This window comes from Ascaphus truei, chromosome 5, assembly GCF_040206685.1.
Source record: "Ascaphus truei isolate aAscTru1 chromosome 5, aAscTru1.hap1, whole genome shotgun sequence".
In the NCBI taxonomy this organism is placed as follows: domain Eukaryota; kingdom Metazoa; phylum Chordata; class Amphibia; order Anura; family Ascaphidae; genus Ascaphus; species Ascaphus truei.
Genome location: NC_134487.1, coordinates 263,753,873 through 263,775,988, shown reverse-complemented (window position 1 = coordinate 263,775,988; position 22,116 = coordinate 263,753,873). Strand labels below are relative to the sequence as shown.

The window sequence follows — 22,116 nt, the reverse complement described above, 5'->3', positions numbered from 1 at the left end:
AGGCTTTTATTGCGCCTGTTTCCTTAACATCAGAAAATTATCCAAACAAGGGGTCAAACAAAGCTTCTATTCACTTGGGAGTATTTCTAGTGAAACCTATGCAGTCCACAACTCCCTTTAGATAAGCATGTCTCCCAGCCCCAAACATATATCTTGATATGAGAAGATATACCAAAAGTCTTATAAAGGAAAGTCTTATCTGTTTCTTGTGGTTGGAGGGAAAGTCTTCTCTGTTCCTGGGTTGCTGCCTTTTTCCTCAGGTTGTCAGCATTCAGGTTTAGAGGTGCTTTCCCCTGTGTCTTGCAAGCAGCTCTGCTGTTTCTACTGGCAGGCTCAATACATCTGTCCCCATGGTCAGTCTCACAACTTGTGAGACTCAGGAACAATCTTCCTTCCTGTCTCAAAAGACAGGCTTTTCTAAGAAGCTAATCAGGCAGGTGGTGTTGGATAATTGACTACCAGCAGTTAACCACCACACTGCTGGATTAGAGGCACATTTCCTGAACAGGGATAACTCCCCTGTTACATACCTCCCCTGTTTATGGTAAGCTTGGGCTTGCCACGGCCAAAGCCCATCCTTCCACTCTCATTCTAGATATCTCTGTGACTTGAATGAGAGTGGATGGAGGAAGAGAACCCTCAGTCCCGCTGGGATCGGAGCCCTTTCTACAGTTCATTCGTGTCTCCTCCCGAAGGTGCTTGAGATCAGCACTCCTCAGTCGCTCGAGGAGGACTTTTTCTAAGTATAGTCTTTTTGCTACGTGCGCGGTCATGAGATTTCCCTTGCGTCGGGTGCTCATTTTATTGTAGGCAGACTGTATGGCAGCAGTTGCAGAGCGTTTAAAAACAGCCCTTTGAGTTTTCCGCTCTTGAAGCTGTCTCTCTGCACTTTTCCCACTTAATGGAGTTGCTAGTTCAGCCTCTTTGGGATTAAGTCCATATCCACTTCCAGAGAATGTCCCATCTTTTCAGATTCATCAGCTAAGGATTCTTCTGGTTTTAATTCAGCACGTGTACCTTCTTTTGTTGCCTCTTGGGTGGCTGAAGGTTTTGCTAGTGCTTGTTTAGGTGGTTCAAATTTTGCAACCTTGTTTTTCAGATGAGCGGTATTCCCAGCTCTCACTGTACCCTTGTCTTCATGGTTTTTTGTGGCTGTGGGATACTGATGCTTAGTCAGGGTCAATACTTGTCCTTGTAGAACTGTAATCTCATCCGTGAGAGATCCCTGTTTTTTGAGTGCGTCTTGCAAGTCTCTTCTCAGGGAATTTATCTGCACACTTTGTTTTCTCTGAGCTTGCTTCCACATTTTCACTGCATTGTGAAGCACTATGAATTTCTTTGCTTGGGCCACAGTTACTTGTCTCAGTTTTTGGACCTTCTTGTGCTCCCTTTTGTGCCGAGTCACCTGGGTTCTAAGCTTGGCCTCTAGCGATGCTTTGGTGAGGCTCAGGATAGCCTTCAGTTTCTCATGCTGCTTTGCGGGGACATACTGGGTAATCAGACATTCCTGCAGCACCTGTATTTCTTTAACAGCCTGCAGATTGTCTTCCTGTAGAGTTCGCTGCTTCTCCTTGGCCATCTGGAGGTGCTTACGCAGACCTTGCAGTTGGTTCTGCAGTCGGTGCTCTGCTTCAAACTTCTCACCTTCCAGAAGGCTATTTATTTATTTAAGCTCGTGCAGCTTTTCATTCTTTTCCTTGACGTCGTTTGTCAAATGAAAATTTTCTTTGAGTTTTAAGTTTTTTCTTTTTAATCTTATATTTTCTCCTTTTTCAGTCTCTGTACTATTCACTCCTTGCAGTCCTCCTTCCATTTACACACATCTGCTTTGAGAATGACAGTCTCCTGGCGTGAGACTTCCTTCTCTAGGTTGAGGGTCTGAAGCTCCTTCTGAGAGACTTGGAGATCTGTATTAAGATTGACAATCGTTTCTTTAGAAATGTCCAGCTCCCCAGTGAGACTGTGTAGTTCTTTTCTGGAAACTTCCAGTTCTGTGCGACAGCTGTTGGTCTCATGATGTGAGGCATCCAGTGCTCTGCGGAGTGTCTGAACCTCTTTCTGAGATACGTCCACCTCTGTCCGGACACTGTTGACCTCCTGTTGTGAGGCATTCAGCTCTACGCGAAGAGTTTGAACCTCTTGCTGAATGAACGACTGTCATCTGCTTCAGTGCCTCCTCATACTTCCGCTTCAGCTTAGCCATCATTTTATCAGATTGGCTCTGCTTTTCATCCATGGCGGAAATAGTAGCGTTTGCAGTATCTAGCTCAGTCTTGAGATCGTCCAATTCTGTTCCAGATTCAGAGTACATTGTGAGCATCGTCTTCTGTAACTCAGCATTATCTTCCCTCTCAAGTTTCAATTGTTCCCGGAGTAGATCACAGTCACACCTGGCAATTTTCAGGGCGTCTTCAGGGCTGGTCAAGGGATCGTCACTCACTGGTTCTGGCTCCGCTTCCCTGGGATGGTTGATTGAGGGTTCCTCACTGTTGGTACCGGACAGACACTTCTTTGGGGTACACGACTTCTGCCTTGGGCCCTCTGGATATTCGATTATAAGCGGGACGAATTCTCCATTTTCTCTAGGCTGCAGGGCAACTCGGCCCCCCTTTTTCTCCACAGGATCTGCAGACGTGTCTGTTCCTTCCACGGTAAGTGAAGAAACGCTTTTCTTTTTCCGCCTTTTTGTTTTGGATGACTCTGTCCGATCAGGAATAGTGGGGTCTCCTTCTTTATTTGATACTTCAGCGGCTTCATTGCATACGCCAGGCTTTTCTTGCAGTTGCTTTAGCTGACAGAAATATTTGGTGATCTGCTGCTCCCGCTCTTTTTCCTGTCGACCATATTCATCATCATAGAGAGCGGTCTTTTCGGTTCGTGCCGAGTTCTGGCACCCCCACCATTCTTGGGGTATTTTGTGGGTGTAACTCGGTTCGGGTTCCCCGTAAGAGATGTCTTCCTCTTTATTGGACTAGAAGGGCCACTCTTCCGTGGGGTAGGGTTCATTACAGGAACGCTGCATCTTGCCCTCCATTTTGGGGCTATCAGGTGTAATTTTCTTCCTGACCTCAGGAGGCGCTATTGCAGCTGTTACCACTGTATTTGCTAGAACCTCCAATTGTGGTAGTCCTACAGGTGGGCATATTTTGCTTGTAGAGGTCGTTGCTCTCACAGGAATCTCTGTAGGCTTTTCTTTTTCTTGGGTAAGTTTTACACTATCAGCAGTACTGTGCACGCATTCTCTCTCATTAGGTATACTGGATATGCAGTTGCTAGGTAAAAACTTCTATTTGCTTTACACCATTTACTTGCTAGGTATAATCTCTCATTAGGTATACTGGATATGCAGTTGCTAGGTAAAAACTTCTGTTTGCTTTACACCATTTACTTGCTAGGTGCAATACCCTCCGCTTCAGCCCAATCATGTGGTTTTCTGCTTGAGTTCAATAATGTTCAGTCTCAACTTTGGGTATTATGGGATTCACTCTTCACACTTTGGGATACCTTTTACACAGCTCAGCAATTCCTTTTTCCCCAGTAGGGCAATTTTACCCTCAGCACTTGTTTACTGAAAATTCCCCTGCTTCATCACAGTCTTGCATCAATTTTCACACTTTTCTGCATATACTCCATTCACAACTGGTAGTCCTATGCGGTGTGGCAGCCTTTACTTGCAGAATCAGTACCGCTCGTGTGTCACCATCTGTATTCACTGCTTCAGTGAAACATTTGAAAACAACAAACCCCTATCCCTTTTAAGGGCTAACTTACTTCTTGAACCCTGACTACAGCTGGAAGGAAAAGCCCCTATTTCAATGACCATATTACACTTTATTTGTGATAGTTAAATAAGGTTTACCTGCTTCAGCACAGTCTCTCTCTCTCCTCTTGGAATCAGGGAAAAGAGTCCATCTGTGGTTTTGTAAGTTTCAGTGCAGTGTAGATTTCCTACCCGGGTGTGTCCCTTTAACTCTGGTCTCTGCTGCATGAGATCTTTGTTTATGTTGCTCAGGCTGTTTGTAGGCAAAAAGCACAAAAAAAATTTCACAGGCAATCTCCGGGCCCCTTTTAACTTCAAGGACCACCTCAATCCCGATTCTGACATCATATGTAGGAGGACGCGCACAGAGGTATGCAAGGAAGACTTGTTAAGGTGAAATTAAATAAGGCTTTTATTGCGCCTGTTTCCTTAACATCAGAAAATCATCCAAACAAGGGGTCGAACAAAGCTTCTATTCACTTGGGAGTATTTCTAGTGAAACCTATGCAGTCCACAACTCCCTTTAGATAAGCATGTCTCCCAGCCCCAAACATATATCTTGATATGAGCAGATATTCCAAAAGTCTTATAAAGGAAAGTCTTATCTGTTTCTTGTGGTTGAAGGGAAAGTCTTCTCTGTTCCTGGGTTGCTGCCTTTTTCTTCAGGTTTTGTCAGCATTCAGGTTTAGAGGTGCTTTCCCCTGTGTCTTGCAAGCAGCTCTGCTGTTTCTTCTGGCAGGCTCAAGACATCTGTCCCCATGGTCAGTCTCACAACTTGTGAGACTCAGGAACAATCTGAGACTCAGGAACAATCTTCCTTCCTGTCTCAAAAGACAGGCTTTTCTAAGAAGCTAATCAGGCAGGTGGTGTTGGATAATTGACTACCAGCAGTTAACCACCACACTGCTGGATTAGAGGCACATTTCCTGAACAGGGATAACTCCCCTGTTACATTTAGATTTTTAGATTTCTCCAGTAGAAGAACATATATAGTTGCAGTTCTTACAGAAACATGCATGGTTGTGTGCTTGACATTATAACATCTTGTATCAGCCTTCACACTTATCTTGAGTAGAAATCAAAAGATGGGTATTGTGTCATATACACTGTACAGGGATTCCGTTATGAAATTGGTATCTTTTCTGCCTTAAGCAAAATCACTAACTAAGTGAAACAGCTGGATGAAGAATGGCAGATCTTTCTGACTTGGTCATCAGAATTGAAGGTCAAGGGAGCAGTGTGGTTGCCCTTCCCTGGACCACTTCCACTATCAGTATTATTTTACAGATTTGGCCTCCGCAATAGGACATGGCATCCAACATGATATCGCAAATATCATGTGAATATTCAGTACTTCTGCTACAGCATTTATTATATATTTATTTCTGTATGCATTAGTCGAAATGCAATTAAAAACCATCTCGTACTTAGGTTTCAAGAGAGACTGAGCGTCCTATCTACCAAGATGTGCTATTCCATAAGACCATTTATTTAGAATGGTCCCTTAATTGCGTTGTGGCTTAGCAGTTTTGATCTAAATATATTAAAGGGCAAAGCTGTTTAGACCACTTTTTAAGATAATTATGATACATTTATTGTTTATTAGAAATATAAAAAGTCAGAAAGCACTTTTAAAAAAAAATATGATACCCATCAGTCCCTAGGGCCATAAAGCATTGATCACATTGATCTTTGTATAACATTAAGGGGGCTAAGTTTAAAGACAAATGTGGTGCAGATAGTGGGCAAAGCAAGGTGCTCTATATGTAGCAAAACCATTGTTTCCATGTTTGTGACATTGGCAAATCATTGTGCAACAAATTTACTATGTCGCGCTTTGCCATAAGACACTTTGTAGTGCCGGAAAACACCCTACACCCCAATCACTTGAATAGTCCATAAGGTGTCTTCCAGTGATGGAAGGTGTCTTCTGGCATAGTACCGTCTAGTACAGATGCACCTTTGTCTCCACCTGCTTCCCACACCAAACAATGTAAGTTCTCTGATGCATGAAAACATTGTGCCTGTAACATTTTCTGTGTGTACTGTATATGTGTTGCATAAAAATACATTGTTATTATTATTGTTATACATCCGTCAGCAGTCACTGCATATATATAAGTATCTGTAATTATGGCACATCTATAACAGTGAAGTGGAGTGTAATAAATAATATTGCATGTTTCCTTCCTGACCCTTTTTATAGATAACCTTTGGAGTGACCAGAACTTGGAGGCTGATTCTGACCTCCCGCCAGGATGGAGGACAATCCGTGATACTTCAGGGACATACTATTGGCATGTGCCAACAGGAACCACTCAATGGCAACACCCAATGTACAGCTCAAGCTTAACTCACAGCTTGGGCACTATTCAAGAAAAGGTATAAAATGTCAAAAGGTCATCTGACTGACCTTTGTTCTAGGGTCAATGGTGTAGTACACTCACTTAACATATACACGATACATCGATAACATTATAATGTTTACAGGAGAGGCAGCAGCATTTTATCTACATAGAAAAGTGCCCCTGTCCCATATAGATCGGTGCCCTGAACATTGTTGCTATAATTCTGGTCTTCTATAATGTGCCTTTGTTTGGACATGAGCTAGTGGATAGTTATCCTTTCATGATGAAGATAAAATTTGATTCTCCCAACAAGAAATATTAAGATTAAAGGTTGATAAAGCGGTACTATTTGTAACTTCATAACATTTCAACGTTTATCCTTACCTTTTAAATCCTAATTTAATCTAATTGAAGGACAAGGGATATTAGAGCGGATAAAATTACCTGCTGCATCAAGGGTGGGCAACTCCAGTCCTCAAGAGACACCAACAGTTCAGGTTTTAAGGATATCCCTGCTTCAGCACAGTTGGCTCAATCATGACTGAGCCACCTGTGCTGAAGCAGGGATATCCTTAAAAACTGACCAGTTGGTGGCCGTTGAGGACTGGAGTTGCCCACCTGTGTGCTAGATGAACCTGCTTTCTCAACTCCCTATTACAATAATAACTACTAAAGTGGGACTACACAGTCAAAGAAACCAATCCATGTATATTCCAGGCTTCAATCTTTGATGCATTCAAACCTACACTTTATTAACCTTACTATTCTGTATATATGTCTTAGACATAAAAGCGGTTAGGTTACTGAAGTGAGTTGTTACTTTTTAGCCTTTTAACCTTATGAACTGAATTTTTCATGCGATACCCATTTTGTTCTTTTGAAGAAGAAAAAAAGTTAGATATTTCAAAACTGCTTTTATATTTCATAAGTAATTCCCCCTCCAAATGACCAAAATGTGACTGATAGATTTACATCTTTTCGACTTCCCAGTTCATTAAAAACTGTACGGACTTGGGGTCATGCAATGGAAATCTTTGACGTCTCTCAATGACTTCCACGACTTCCTGCTGGCCGCCGGCGCAAGGCTGACATTGGTGGCCGTATTATATTTCACAAACACCAGCAACTGGGAAGGGAAAGAGAGTCCCCCAGAGCTGGGGGTACCATGGTTTACCAGAAGGAAACCCCCTGAATCAAATCATTTAGAAAAAAACAACTGAGCATCACGGTGGGCTGCTATGACACCCAAACTGTGCACTGAACTTACCTCTGGTACAAAATAAGTTTAAAATCTAAAAATAGTATGTTTCAACTCTAAATACCAACATCATTTTGAAAGTGTGAAGTTTTGATATTTGTTTCCTGCTCAGAAACTCCATCGAGCGTCGGTCAGTGAACTTTCACCAGCTCTGCCCTTTCCTGGGCCAGCGGCTGCTGCGGACAGAAGGTAGGAATTTGCTGGCAGTTGTGTATTAAAGCGTTCTCGAGAGTCGAGACGCACACCAACTGGAACTGCAGACGTCCTGATGATGGTGTCATTTTGCACCAAAACGTTGATTGTCTAATACATTTTTTTTGTATTTTCTGCATCACCACTGGTGTGCACTTCGATTTTTGCTATTTGTTAGTTGTGTATTAAACTCACATATTTGAGGTTTGACGTCGGGCAGTAGAATATGCCCTAGCATGAAATGTAAGAAAGCTGCTCATCGAAGTTCATCTCATTTGAAGGCGATCTCTTGGGTGCAATTCATACCTGGCAGATCATGGACGCAAACGTTGCTACATTCTATTATAATTTTCCCTGTAGTAACTTCCCCCTTTTCCTAACTTTCCAGAGTTGACACCAAGCGTCTTCATTTATGTACGGTAAGTGATGACAACTGCACTTTATTGGCCCCATGTGCAGCTGTTTGCAGTTTATGTGGAATCAATAGGAGGAGTCTAGAAGGAGTTACATGAGGCATGTGTTGTAATCGGATTTATCACATTTTGCATCTGTGCGTCATATTTCAACATATTAGCATAGAAAAAAAATCTGCCAAGTCTGAGGTGCTGTAAATCTCAATTGGCCAACAATTTGCATTCTTTCTTAAATTTTACCCAAATCTTCATCAGCCTCTTTATGTGTTAACTGGAGTTCAGCTAATTGCCCCTTACTCGAGTGGTACACAACTGTTTTGAACTGAGCTCCCATAAAAGCCATTATTCTGCCACTGGAACCCCCTTAAAAGCTCCAATGTGGTACACAAAGTAAGTTGACCAAGATTTCAAAATCCGATTTAAACAATAAGGATTTAACTTTGTGGAATAAATGCAATGTGTTGTTATTGTGGGGAAACTCAATTATAATTATATTTCTCTCTCTCTCTCTCTCTCTCTCTCTCTCTCTCTCTCTCTCTCTCTCTCTCTCTCTCTCTCTCTCTCTCTCTCTCTCTCTCTCTCTCTCTCTCTCTCTCTCTCTCTCTCTCTCTCTCTCTCTCTCTCTCTCTCTCTCTCTCTCTCTCCTGTATTCCTCTCTCTCTTTTTACTAGTCTCTACCCTCCCTTTTCTCTGTCATGTTCTCCCAATATGTATAACTTTCCTACCACTCTGAGCTAGGGTTGCCAGACGTCCCTTATTTCCTTGACTTGTCCCGCTGTCCCAGAAAGCTCTGTTGGGACGAATAGTTGTCCCGTATTTTAGTGACTTGACGTGAAATGCCTGAACGTAAAATGATTGCATGGCCCCCACCCCTATAGGCGTTACTTTTTCTCCCACTGCTACGTGTTCAGTGCGTGTCTTTCCCCGCCCGGCCAGGAGCAGAGATGATAAAACCAAAAGATTATAGCGATCACATGGGAGACACATTCAGCTCAAAGCATATGCAAATCATTCATCCCTCATTATGATGTCACACTTTCATACTGGATTTCGGTGTCCCCTTATTATAAAAACTTAAATGTGGCAGCCCTACTCTGAGTCCCTTTTTAATTCTCTTTGACCCTCCAGGGGGGCTACTGCCCTAGGATGAAAAACACTGCCTTGCTTATTCGACACTGTGTAAACCCCTGGGATCTTTCTATTTTGCAGGCATTCTCTTCCTTGGCATGACGAGGACTTATTTCACAATATTAATGAACCAGGCACCAAGGTATTAACCTTGAATAATAAACTCAGTTATTGGTGTGAATGGTTACCCCAAAAGGATGGTCTTGCATGATCTCCCAATTGGTACGCAGTAGGTTTATTGAAAACGCGTTGACTGTTTGTCTTAAATGCAACAGAGAAGATGCTGACTTTTTACATTGCTTTTGGTCATATTATAATTTAAAGAACTTCTGGTACAAAACCCTTCTACTTATTCATACAATAACTAAAATGTGTTTTTGGCTGTATGGCTGAATGGAAACAGATATTTCCCTATATTCCATATATAGTTTATTGTTTCCTAATTGCAGCTAGACAAACTGTTATCTAACTGAATACAGAATAGACCTTCCAGTATTTCTTCACTAGATACAATATTATTCATATTCAGAAGTGGAACTAGGGCAGAGTGAGCTGGGCAGGTGCCTGTGTAGCCTGATAGGGGGCACAGAGATCCAGCTAGGAGAGCCGACAAGGGGAAGAGCAGGGACACCGGTCCCGAGCCTGGAAGTGGAGGGGGGGGGGGTTACCCCGGCTGTTCGATCCTGAAATCAGGCCCTGTCGGAAGTTGGGCCCAACTTCTGGTATTGGCCACTTGGTTGGGCCCCTCTCTGCCACCAAGATAACCCCACCCGCTCCACAGGTAGGGCTCGGGGGTGGGGGGTTTAGAGTGAGAGGGGTGAGAGAGGCAAAGGAGGGGGTAGTGAGAAAGAGAAAGGGGGAGAATGAGAAAAAGGAAGGTGAGAGTGAGAAAAAGGAAGGGGAGAGTGAAAGAGAGAAGGATGAAAAGAAGAGAAAAGGGGCAGGGAGAGAAAAAATGGGAGAAGAGAAAGCATGACAGAGAGAGAGAGAGAGGGCAGAAAAGAGGTAGAGTGAGGAAGAGGAGGAAGATTGAGTGGTAAAGAAGGGGACAGAGATAGCACGGGGGAGAGGGAGAGAGGACATTCTATAAATTGGGGTGGGGTAGTTGCAGTTGGTGGAACTTGCTGCGGGTGCACCTGTTCCGCTTCTGTTCGCAATGCTTTCCTCAAAGAGTAGACACCAACGCTGAAAAGGAACTTAGAACAAAGATGTTTTTCAAGCATTGACCTCTGTATATTCAAAAAATGTCCCATACCAATACAAACTGATTTAGTTAAACCATTCAAATAAGCCACCTGGAAGAAATAGGAATAGGAATACTGTACATGAAATATAATACTGTATAACGCACTGCAAATCAAAAGCTCAGACTTTATTTGGGTGATTATATGTTCATTTGCTTAGTTATCTGATTACATCAGTTTCAAGTTTATGGTTTTTATAGTTTTATGCAAACAAAAAGTAAAAAACAGAAGAAACAGTTTTTACTAAGTGATCTGATTGTATTCGGTATGCTGTATGAAAACTGTTTTATGATTGCAAGTCCTTAATAAAAAACAGTATTTAAAAAAACATGGGCTTGCTGAAGGTCCTGAGAAGATGTTTGAGAAACACTGTTGTAACCTGAACTGAAGTAAATACTGCATAATTGCTTACTAACTTTCATTAGGTACAGCCAAACCAAAAAGGTTGGAAAGATCTAAGCAAGAAAACCTTTGTTTCTCTCAGGCTGCCTTAATGTCCCTAGCAGAGCATAATAATCCATGCAATCAGATGGTCATCAAGTCATATCATGACAGACCTAGAAGTTCTTCCATTTATGGCCCATGATAATCCGATACATTGCAACACTCCTCTTCCATTTGCATCATTGGGGGCTGGGTCAGGACTATGGTCAGTAGTGGGGAAATTAATGGAAACATTACTGAAATATAGTCAACAATCCTATCTGAAGTCCAACAAACTACAAGATCCCATGTAGCATGGGTTTACTGGGGGGAGATCATGTCAAACAAATCAAATTGATTTTTTTTGAATCGGTGATTAAGGTAATAGATCAGGGTGGAGCAGTAGATGTAGTTTACCTAGATTTTAGTAAGGCCTGTCCCACAGTGACTGAAGACTGATAAACAAGTTGCAATGCTTGGGACTGGACTCTAAGGCTACGCTTATAGTGTCGGCGACGCAACGGTGACGTCAGGCTGCGGTCGTTGGAAAAATCAAATTGAGATGACTTTCAGCGATCGCGACCAAGCCATCGCTCCGTTGCGCCGCGCTTACTATAAGCGCACGCAACGGCGGCAATGCATCTGTTCTGACGCGACATCGCTGTTGCCGTCGCTGGCACTATAAGCGCAGCCTAAGGTGGTAGAATTGATAAGACATTGGTTGAAGGGTAGGTGACCGAGAGTTGTGATAAAGGGAGTACATTCCGAATAGGGGAGGTAACCAGCAGTGTACCTCAGGGATCTGTACTGGGACCGGTGATGTTTAATATCTTTATTAGTAACATTACAAATGGTTTGGTGGGGAAAGTGGATCTTTTTGCAGATGACACAAAGATCTGCAACAGGGTTGATACTCCCAGTGGTAAATAAAAAGATTGAAGGAATGTCAAGGTAGATTAGAGGAATAGTCAAGAGTGTGGCAACCACAATTTAATGGCAAAAAGTGTAAAATAATACAATTGGGTGACAAAAATCCAAAGTCAGAATACAGGATTAATGGTAGACAAATGGCAACAACTATAGAGGAAAGGGACCCAGGCATAATTTTTTCAGCAATGGGGAAAGCCAGCATAATGATCGATTTTTATAGGGTGAGGGATTAGCAGCAGAAAGAGAAAGGGAGTGATGCCACTTTATAGATCATTGCTGAGACCTCACCTAGAGTATTGTGTTAACTTCTGGAGATCATATCTCCAGAAGGATGTCAATAAATTGGAAATTGTGCAAAAAAGGCCAACTAAGATTATGCATGATCTACAGCATACGTCTTATCAGGAAAGACTACAGGACCTTAATATCTACAGTTAGAGGATACAAGGGAGAGACAATAATATAGTTACATAGTTACATAGTAGATGAGGTTGAAAAAAGACATACGTCCATCAAGTTCAATCTATGCTATATTTAGACAACAGATACCCTATCCTATATCTATACTTACTTATTGATCCAGAGGAAGGCAAACAAAAAACCCCAGAGTCATATATAAATATAGAAACTTTTAAATATATAAAGGATCCAACAAAGTACAGAAGAGAAGTATATTCCAAATAAAGAGGAGTTCTACAACAAGAGGTAATTCACCTGAAGCTGGAGGGTGGCAGGCCAAGGGGAAATGTGAGGAAGTACTTCTTCATTGAAAGGTGGTAGAGTCGTGGAATAGCCTCCCAACCGACGTAGTAGAGGCTAGCACAGAAAGAGAATTCACACATGCTTGCGATAGACATAGGCTATCCCAAATAAGAAAGAAAGTGACAGATCATCAGATAGGAAGATGAGCAGACAAGGTGGGCCAAGTGGTTCTTATTGGAGATGGGCTATTTCTTTTTGAGGATTTGGATCCGTCTTGGATCCCCGTCAGTCTCAAACATCTGCAAATCAGTCTCAAAAAGGGTGATTGGTCTTTTCTGGATTTTTTTTTTTTCATTGACAATCCACATGGTGGATTCCACAATCCGTCGACGGATTATACACCACAGGACAGATTTTGAATGGAAAGCCAGGGGAATTGACAGTTTCACCCATCTCTAGTTCTTATGTATGCTTGTACAGTACGTATGTATGTACTGTATATCTTTATTTATATAGCACCATCCAGGTACATAGCGCTTCACAGCAGTAATACACTTGACATAATAATATAACACATAATGGGAATGAGCGTTCAGACATGACAGTAACAATAGGAAAGGGAGTCCCTGGCCCAAAGAACTTACAATCTAATTTATCTACCATCAAATTCTATGTTTATGTTTTCTATATGATCACTGCAGAAGTGATCGCATAGTTGAGATCCTGGAAGGCCAGTGGCACTTGGATGTCACAGGTCTTCTGGCTCCAAAAGAGTAAAAGACTCAACAAAAAAAAGTGCTTTCACTTACATACACTGGCGACACACTTTATTCGAGCTTGGCTAGTCCCACGATTACGGGTATACCCGGGTGTATTGAGGTTTGTGACTGTTTTCTGCCCGAGTGCATTGAGGTATTTTCCAAGCAGGGATTGAAGCATTTTATTCCCGCTGGCTGCAATACTGCACAGTATATATATATATACTGCATTACAATTCATGAATTTATGCCATCTGGTAGACACGCGAAGCTTTGCAGCCTATTAAATCCTAATCATTATCATTTAACAGATCAGCCGCCCATCAGCCAGGCATGAACCCAGGCTGGGAAGGCAAATGCAACGAGGCTTGTCAGAGGTGAGGAGTGGCGCATTCCAGGTATCTGCCAGGTACATACCGGGTATTTGCTCGAATAAAGTGTGTCGGTGCAGTAGGAGTCTCTGGAGATAGGCGATCTTGCTTCTTCCACCCCATAGATAAATGAATCAGATGGATCTGTGCTGTCGCAGTTCACTGAATAAACTCCATTGAGTTTAAAAATACGTATACATGTATTATTTTTTTAAGCAGTGTCATTAACCACATTTTTACCTGTTAACATATATATGCCATTAGCTCAATTTAGTGCTACATGAAAATACCATTTTATTGGTCCCAGTAAGTGTTGGGTTAATATAGCCCTAAAGGAGATAAAGGAAGAACGTATTTAAAACGCCAAAAAATAGATCATATTATTTCTATATTTTTTCAGAATTTTGCAGTTCATTGTCTCGGATGGGTGGAAATTCCTGAAGAAGACCTGGCACCTGGAAAGAGCAGTATTACAGTTAACAATTGCATCCAACAGCTTTCCCATACTAAATGTGATGGTACAGATATAACAGGACCTTCAAATGAAGTGAGTTATAGTTGTTTTATCTACAAATGTTGTCTAGAGAGGTTGTAGGGCAGCACAGCATGGATTCCCAATGAATTGTGATAGCATTAGTGTCCCATGTAGGAGATACCATTGTTTATACCATCCATGGGTGGAAGTACTGTAAACAGGTTTATGGTTTGCTACCTTGAAAATAATATTTCTGTGACTTTTCAGACCTGAATCAATATGATGACTTTGCACATGCTTGAAGAAACCTTTAAAAGGTGTATTCCCCTCTACTCTCAAAAATTGTCTCGTTATGTTTTGAAAGGGCATTGATTATTTACATTTCTGCTGACCCGGCTAAACATTCCTACATTTGGAAGAAAGTCCATCTAAAAGTCTGGGCTACCTGGGATAGAACATCATGGCTGATAGAATTAAACTCTAATCCCAGTCTGATGATGTCACTTCCCTCACTTGGGATGGAGAGCCATTAAAGGAGCAATCCATGCTGGCAATTTTTTGGTGAAGTTATATATATATATATATATATATATATATATATCAAATAAAAATATCACTTGTGAGCACATTCATATGTCTAAGACATGTGAATGTGCTCACAAATGATATTTTTTATTTGTTATTTGCTATACGGTGGAGGGTTTTTCGTCACCTTTTTCACCCACCATAACTATATACTTATTTTATATATGTGCACACCCCCAGGAAGAAGATCCCTCTGGGGATCGAAAGGTCGGCTTTTTGTGTCTGTTTCAATACATTATTTTGCTGACTTACCTCTGAGTGCTGTCTCTCTTTGCTGTTCTGCTGCCCTGCTGGATGGTAACGTACTATATATATATATATATATTAAAAACAGAGGGTCTCCAGAGCTGAACCCCATTAATTTCAGCTCCAGGAACCCCCTGCTTCCGGAGATACTTACCTCCGAAGTAGGTGCCGTAAGCTGCTCCGGCTCAGCAAGCTTTAACGTTTAAAGCTCCCGCGTCACATGGGCCAATAGGATGCCGCACCGATGATGTCACGGCTTCCTATTGGTCCGCAGGGTGGGAAATCTTTGAAGATTGTGAACCCCGGTAGCGAAGAGAGCGACTACTGGCACCTACTTCAGAGGTAAGTATCTCCGAAAGAAGGGGGTCCCTGGAGAAATTACCGGGCTTCAGCTATGGAGGCCCCCTGCTTAAATTCTATACGAAGAAAAAATGCGAAACAAAATCTGCCGGCATGGATTGCATGGATTGCAACAGCAACAATAACACAAGCAGAGGAATCTGGGAGGTGAAAGAGCAACTATATATCCCTGAGTCAGCCAGTATCTTTGCTGAGGTGGCAATATAGAAAGCTAAAATGATTTATGTCAGTAGATTTTTAGTTCTTCTTTAGAGAAAAAAAAGGCTACACTTGTACAGTAACTGGCCACTAGTCCGCGTGATGTGTGCGACTTTAATGTTGATTTTGAGAGCGATGGCACCTGGAAATCATATCAAACTGTTAAACATTGCTGTCTCGTGTGTTAACAATGCAAAGTAATTTTGAGGTTCTTTCAGTAAATCTCATCAGTTTTACGTCGTTTACAAAACATGTTTGTTTATTAAATAGTTATTTGCTCTCTACTGAACTCATGTTTTTCAACTGGACCTGTCTACAGCCACGAGATTACTAGTATGACCTTTCTTCTGGCCATACTGGTATGTCACCATAGTATCAAGATTTATCCACACTTGTATACAGCACATACACTAAACAAAGAATCCCCAATACAAATCCAATATGGAAAATGATTTGATTCATTTCTATATATTTTTTCTTTTCATAAGGGTGGCGGTTGCAGAGGCCCCGCCTTCTTCCCCACGGCATTTAAATGAAATGCCGGGGGGAGGCGCGAGGCCTCTGTAACTCACTTACCTGCTGCCAGCCGGGTCTTCTACGACACGTCGCCATGGCAACGCACGTCAAATGACGCTGCGGAGTCACGTGACGTCACATGACCTGCAACGTAATTTGATGCCGAGTCATTGGCGAGGGGGGGGCGCGAACGCTACGGCTACCGGGCAGGAGGGCGCAGCTCAAGAAGTTTGCGCACCCCTGATTTATAGTCAATAGCATGGATTGTGTGACATGTATGTGCTTCCTAAGGGGTTAACATTTAGGAGTACTGTATGTGCTCTGTGTGAGCTACAATGCAGTTATAACTGGTTAAAAAACAATAGCACATACTGTATACTGCTCCTACATTTTAAAAATAGAATACTGTTTTGAGCTTGCTAAGATTGTATATGTGTAGTTGCATATACTGTACAGTACATCCCATGACAACCTTATTTTATCCAGACATATTCATTCATTTACTTTATCACTAATTGAGGAAATTGATGATGAAGCATTCAATGATTTAGTTTAATTACTGACAAACGATCTCAGAGCTCCAAGGGAATGGGCTGTAATTTTCCCAAAGGGTTAGCATCACTTAGTAAATCAGGGCCATATACCAAAGTTTGGAACTACTGACATATTTAAGCGATATGAGGAATGCAGTGTGGTGCCACCGTCCATGGAATTTCTATGAGCATTTATACTGCATTAACATAACATTGAGGGAACATCACATGTGCTTGAACACTGATGACCCCTACGACTGGTATTAAGGGTACTTGCTCATGTGTAGGATTGATTGCTCCAATGTCTTTCTCTTCTGCTCCTGGCATCATCAGGTAGGACCAGAGCCTGCTTATTGATGCAATAAAGATTGCATGTCTCTATTCTTCAAGTGTACATGTGGGTTATAATTAATTTGAATGGTGAAATATAAGGCAACCCCTTTCACTTTTAGATTAACTTCATGCTCCCGTTTATACAAGTTGCATTTTTTTTTCAATACTGTGACTGAAAGAACAAGATACAAGTACAAATTGTTAATTCAATAACTCCTGTAATTGTAGGACTACTGGTGAATAAATATATATTTTAAGTTCAGGTTTTATGTTTCCTAGATGTATGCATTTTGAATAAAGGCATTCTTATTTTAGGGACAAAACATGGTGATGGTTTTAAAGAAAGACACCATGAGCTTGTTGGACCCATTAGATCACAGTTTAATACACTCTCAACCGATCATCAACATTCGTGTGTGGGGTGTTGGCTGCAATAATGGCAGGTAAGATGGTCAATGTATTATCTGATGACATTATACTGACTAACTGAAAATGTATTGACTAGGTGGAATACACAGTACTAGTGATTATATTGGTCCTGGAGAAGTGTAGAGTGTAGATAATACACAAACGAGAGCGTTCATCATAGACATAATAAGTGTAATAGTGTCTGCAGAATGTTCCATACCTCATAGGTTTCTTCTTCATGAGTACTATCACCTGTAATACCATTAAGAAGAGGATTGGAAGGTTTTGAAAGCTGTGGGACATTAGATCCCCATTATTCGTGCTAGTAACTAGTGAGCATGTTACATGTAGTGTTTGTGAGTTGGGACTAGATGTCTGATCTATGCACCCTGTGGTACAGCATAGACCCTTGCTGGACTTTATCTCCAACCCTTATAAAAGCTCCAGTTCCAATGAGTACCATAGGTTACAGTTCAAAAGAAAAAACCTATAACGCAAAGGAAAAAAACAAAAAGAATAAACATAATGTGATCTGTGAAAAATAGGGCAATCCCCACTCCAAAGACTTGAAACTCACTCACGTCTCCTCTGTCCTTCAGAGTTCTGAGCATTAGTATATGGCGATAGAGGAACAGAAAGTATGGCAAAATAAGTTTTAATAAAAAGTTCTAAAAGTATCAGAGATGCACAGTGCACTCACAAGGTATTAGAGATGCACAGTCCACTCACAAGGTATCAGAGATGCACAGTCCACTCACAAGGTATCAGAGATGCACAGTCCACTCACAAGGTATCAGAGATGCACAGTGCACTCACAAGGTATCAGAATTAAAAGCGCAGTTTCAGTACACCGGACTCGGCACAATGGAGACCCGATATCACCGCCATGTCATCCTGTACAGACTACATCCATGTCACGTGATGGTTCACTCTAGTCTCGCGGTGGTTGGCGTCCGGCTGGTTGAGTCCTCGGTCCTGCACAGTAGATCACCCTACGTGTTTTGATTAAGCTTCATCAGGGGTGCTGTGGTTAGTGCCATAGATTGCAGCGAAAGCACTCTACATGTAACACTCTCTCCACTATTTCCCCTGATGTGTCCAGTTGTCAAAGTGGCTTCAAAAGTAGTGGTATGGTGCCTGATTTGTAAAAGATCTACATTTATTAAACACTGGGGCAAAACTATTTGAAATACACTCTACAATTGTACATTCTTACAATATTCCCAGCTAGCCCATTTCATGAGATCATTAGACTTAAATAAAATCTCAAGAAGACTCACAGAGGTCGAGAGTGTTTGTCTTAATGAGCCAACTAAAAAAGGCCTCATCTCAATGCTTTATCCCGCACTATACACCACAGACTCTGAATCACTGGACAGGCACGAACGACAGCAGGAGCAGGACTTAGAGGACTGGGAAAAAATATGGAAGCGCATTGCCGAATCCTCAATATGTGTCCTTATAAAGGAAAATGATCGTACATTTCTCTATAGGTGGTACCTGGTCCCAACTAAGCTTAATAAAATCTACCCTGTGCACTCCCGGATATGCAGGAGAGAATGTAGCCAAAAAAAGCACGTCATCCATATTTTATGGTTCTGTCCCATCATTTTAGAAAAGGATACCAAAGCTCAGAGAAGACATAACAGACTTTACCCTTCCCAGGGACGCGCAGCACACTCTTCTCCTCAAAGGCTTACAAGAATTAGACAGGCACACTATGGAGTTAATTGCACACATACTAAATGCGGCAAATGTCTAATAGCCAGAAACTGAGAAAAAACAGACCCTCCCTCATTGGATGAAATATTAAATAAGATATGGTACATAATGTCGATGGCAAACATAACAAGTTTCATTAGGGGCACCGAGAAAAAATATTATAGAGTGTGGGAACCCTGGTATTTATATGATAGTATGTCCATGTTCAATAAACCCTGCCCCAGGTGATGTTATGATGTGGGTTCCCCTAAACCTTACCTCCAAATTCGCCATCTCTCCAGGTACAGAAACTTGACACCTACACAAGTGTATTCATCTTATTGCTGAAATGAGTGCTATATTAACCCATGCAATATCCCAACGTGCCAACGGATGTACTGTACTTACCTGCTATGCGTGTTAATCTGCCCTCTTCCCTCCCCATGTCCCTCTCCCACGCCCTGCTTTTTCTTTCTATACACCCCCCTGTCTCAAGTTTTGTTATGTGAATATAAACAGTAAACTGAAAATAAAAAGAATAAAACAAAAAAAATAAATGTTATCAATATTTAGGCTGTAAACATATGAAAAGGGAGAGTCTTTAAAAAGAAACCCTTCTTTTGTAAAAAGTAACCTGGAATTGTATGTTGGTAAATAAAAAGGTGATGGTACTCTGGGTGGGAACAGAAGAAAGTCGTATTCTGTATGCCAAGTACCATCACTCTTCCATAACTGGATGTTTCAGAATTTAAAATGTAGTTTATATCTAACTATGCCAATAAAAAAATACACATGGAACATGCAGCACACATGCAGCACACATGCAGCACACATGCAGCACCCATGCCGCATCCATGCAGCATCCATGCAGCATCCATGCAGCATCCATGCAGCATCCATGCAGCATCCATGCAGCATCCATGCAGCATCCATGCAGCATCCATGCAGCATCCATGCAGCATCTATGCCGCATGTGAAGAAGGAGCGGCTCAGTAAGTAAAGACACTGAGTTCAATTCCCAGCATCAGCTCCTTGTCACATTGGGCAAGTCACTATCTCCTTGTGCCTCAGACACCAAAAACATAGATTGTAAGCTCTACGGGGCAGGGACTTGTGCCTGTAAAGCACTACGGAAAACTGGCAGCGCTATACAAGAACAAACAATTATTTATTATTATTATTGGATTTGTTAGGGGCTATTTAAGAGCCTCCACTTGGCTGATGGAAGAATGCAACAACTGTTCCAAAGAAGTTCTTAAAAAAAACATTTGATGTTCAATATATTTTTTCAACGGATTTCACAGTGAAGATGTGATAAGGGTAAAAAGGGCAGAAAATGGCAAAAACGAAAGGCAATTTGTACAGAATTTGTTTCTCTTCTTAGTGGGTTCAGAGCAGTGGTAGGCAACATGATATACAGCATGGGCTGCAATTGTATTGTATGTCTTTATTTATATAGCGCCAAAAGTGTACTCAGCGCTTCACAAAGAATACAGTACAGGGAATTATAATACAATAAGTGCAGCAAAACCAGACAATAGGAAAGGAAATCCCTGCCCCGAAGAGCTTACAATCTAAGAGGTTTGATGGGGAACTTACAGAGATAGCAGTGAGGGAATAAGTGCTGTAGATGGCAGTGCTTGGCCACAATGGGTGGTACGAGTGACTAAGTGTGGGTGAATAGCCATGAGTGCCGGCTATTGGGATGCTTTGTGGGGTGAGTTTTAAGGTTAGTCAGTATTAAAATGAGAGGGTTAACACATTTTACAGGGGAAGAGATGGCAGGGAGGCATGGGTGAAATCAGGTGTGTATGTCTGGGTTCAGGATTAGGGGAGATCCCCAGCAGCAAGAAGGAGTAGATAAAGGTGGAGCCCGTGGCCCTCGAAGTGTGCACATTACTCACATATATGATGCACAGGAAGAAGGGACATTGCAGCCGTTGGTAGGAGATTCTCCTCAACCCTCCAGTCAGCCTGATGAATAGTGTCCCACTCCTCTTCTTACACTTGGAACTAGTGATTAGCATGGTCATTAGGCAGCTCAGGGAGTGGAAAGAAGCTGCTATCCAAATCAGCAACATCTCTACTCCCTCTGCACAGGGAACAGTGGGCTGCTGGGATGGTCAGCAGTTGGGAGCCGCAAGTGAAGCCCCAAGGGCCGCAAGCAGCCCCGGGTCACCTGTTGTCCACCAATGGCTTAGAGGTTGATGCACTGCAGTTCGACCTATAACAGCTGTTTCATAGTGCAACTATGTCAATCTGTGGCCCAATAGGTTTGTTTTCCTTAAATGCATTGAATGTTCTATGAATCTTGATAATTGTCTCATGCACATGCTTGTTACTTAACCAGGAGTGCAAAAAAGAATATACAGTATATTCCTCAGTTTAAATAACTGCAAGTCAATAGTCTGTGAAAAGCATGGCTTCAAGTTTCATCCATACAGTATGTAATTCTCCCTGCCTGGATCCTAGGGAGTTTACATCAACATCTCTCAGAGTTGGTACCTTGTCGGTGTGTGGGATTTTGTGGCTGTTTGATGATATAGCATTGATGAGCGCCAGGAACTTTAGTCATTGAACAGCAGCATTATTGTTACATACATATACACATGGATCTTGGTATAGACATAACTGCATACTGCCTAATGCGGTCTGAACCTTACTTCCCTAGCTGCCCCTATCTCGGCCTGCTAGGGAGGGGCTGAGACTCGATTCCCTTGGTTACCTACGGAAGCCCTCTACTGGAGGGCTTCGGTAGAGCTCCATCTCGTATGGGCCCCATGTCAGACCTGGTGCTATTCTCCCTCTGTCAGTGATAAGTGTCCCTCCCTCGGGTACTATATACCACCTTGTGGCAGTCTGGAGTGGAGCCAGCTCTTGACCTTCTGATGGGGCTGATCCAACCATGCTTCGGGACAACTGACTGTTGAGTTCTGGGCATAGGCTGCCTCTCCATGAATCGTTAATGGTGAAGGGTGCCATCTCTGTGGGATACTACCTAACCAGGGTACTGTCTCTTACTATAAAACAATAAAAGGGAATCTTACGATGTACTAGACTTATAAACATATTTACAATATTCACAGTGAGATCCCTCTACTCCTGTTACTCATGGGATCTGGCTTCCAGAAGCTTTCCCCTATCTATATATATGTCATCATGACGTCACTGTTTCCAGGCAGCAGTGAGTGGGGCTTAACATCTGCTGAGTCACCCCAACACCATATAATCGGA

At 42.1% G+C, this 22,116-nt stretch overlaps 1 protein-coding gene across 2 annotated transcripts in view; it reads left to right on the top strand.

Annotated features, from left to right (window-relative positions):
- Positions 1–22,116, top strand: part of APBB3 (amyloid beta precursor protein binding family B member 3) — a 77,789-nt gene that overhangs the window by 36,919 nt on the left and 18,754 nt on the right. For both annotated transcript variants that reach the window (XM_075601949.1, XM_075601950.1), the window contains 5 exons: positions 5,967–6,142; positions 7,479–7,555; positions 9,181–9,241; positions 13,928–14,074; positions 17,089–17,216. In XM_075601949.1, coding sequence (XP_075458064.1) covers positions 5,967–6,142; positions 7,479–7,555; positions 9,181–9,241; positions 13,928–14,074; positions 17,089–17,216 — 589 coding nt within the window. The remainder of the gene's footprint in view (positions 1–5,966; positions 6,143–7,478; positions 7,556–9,180; positions 9,242–13,927; positions 14,075–17,088; positions 17,217–22,116) is intronic.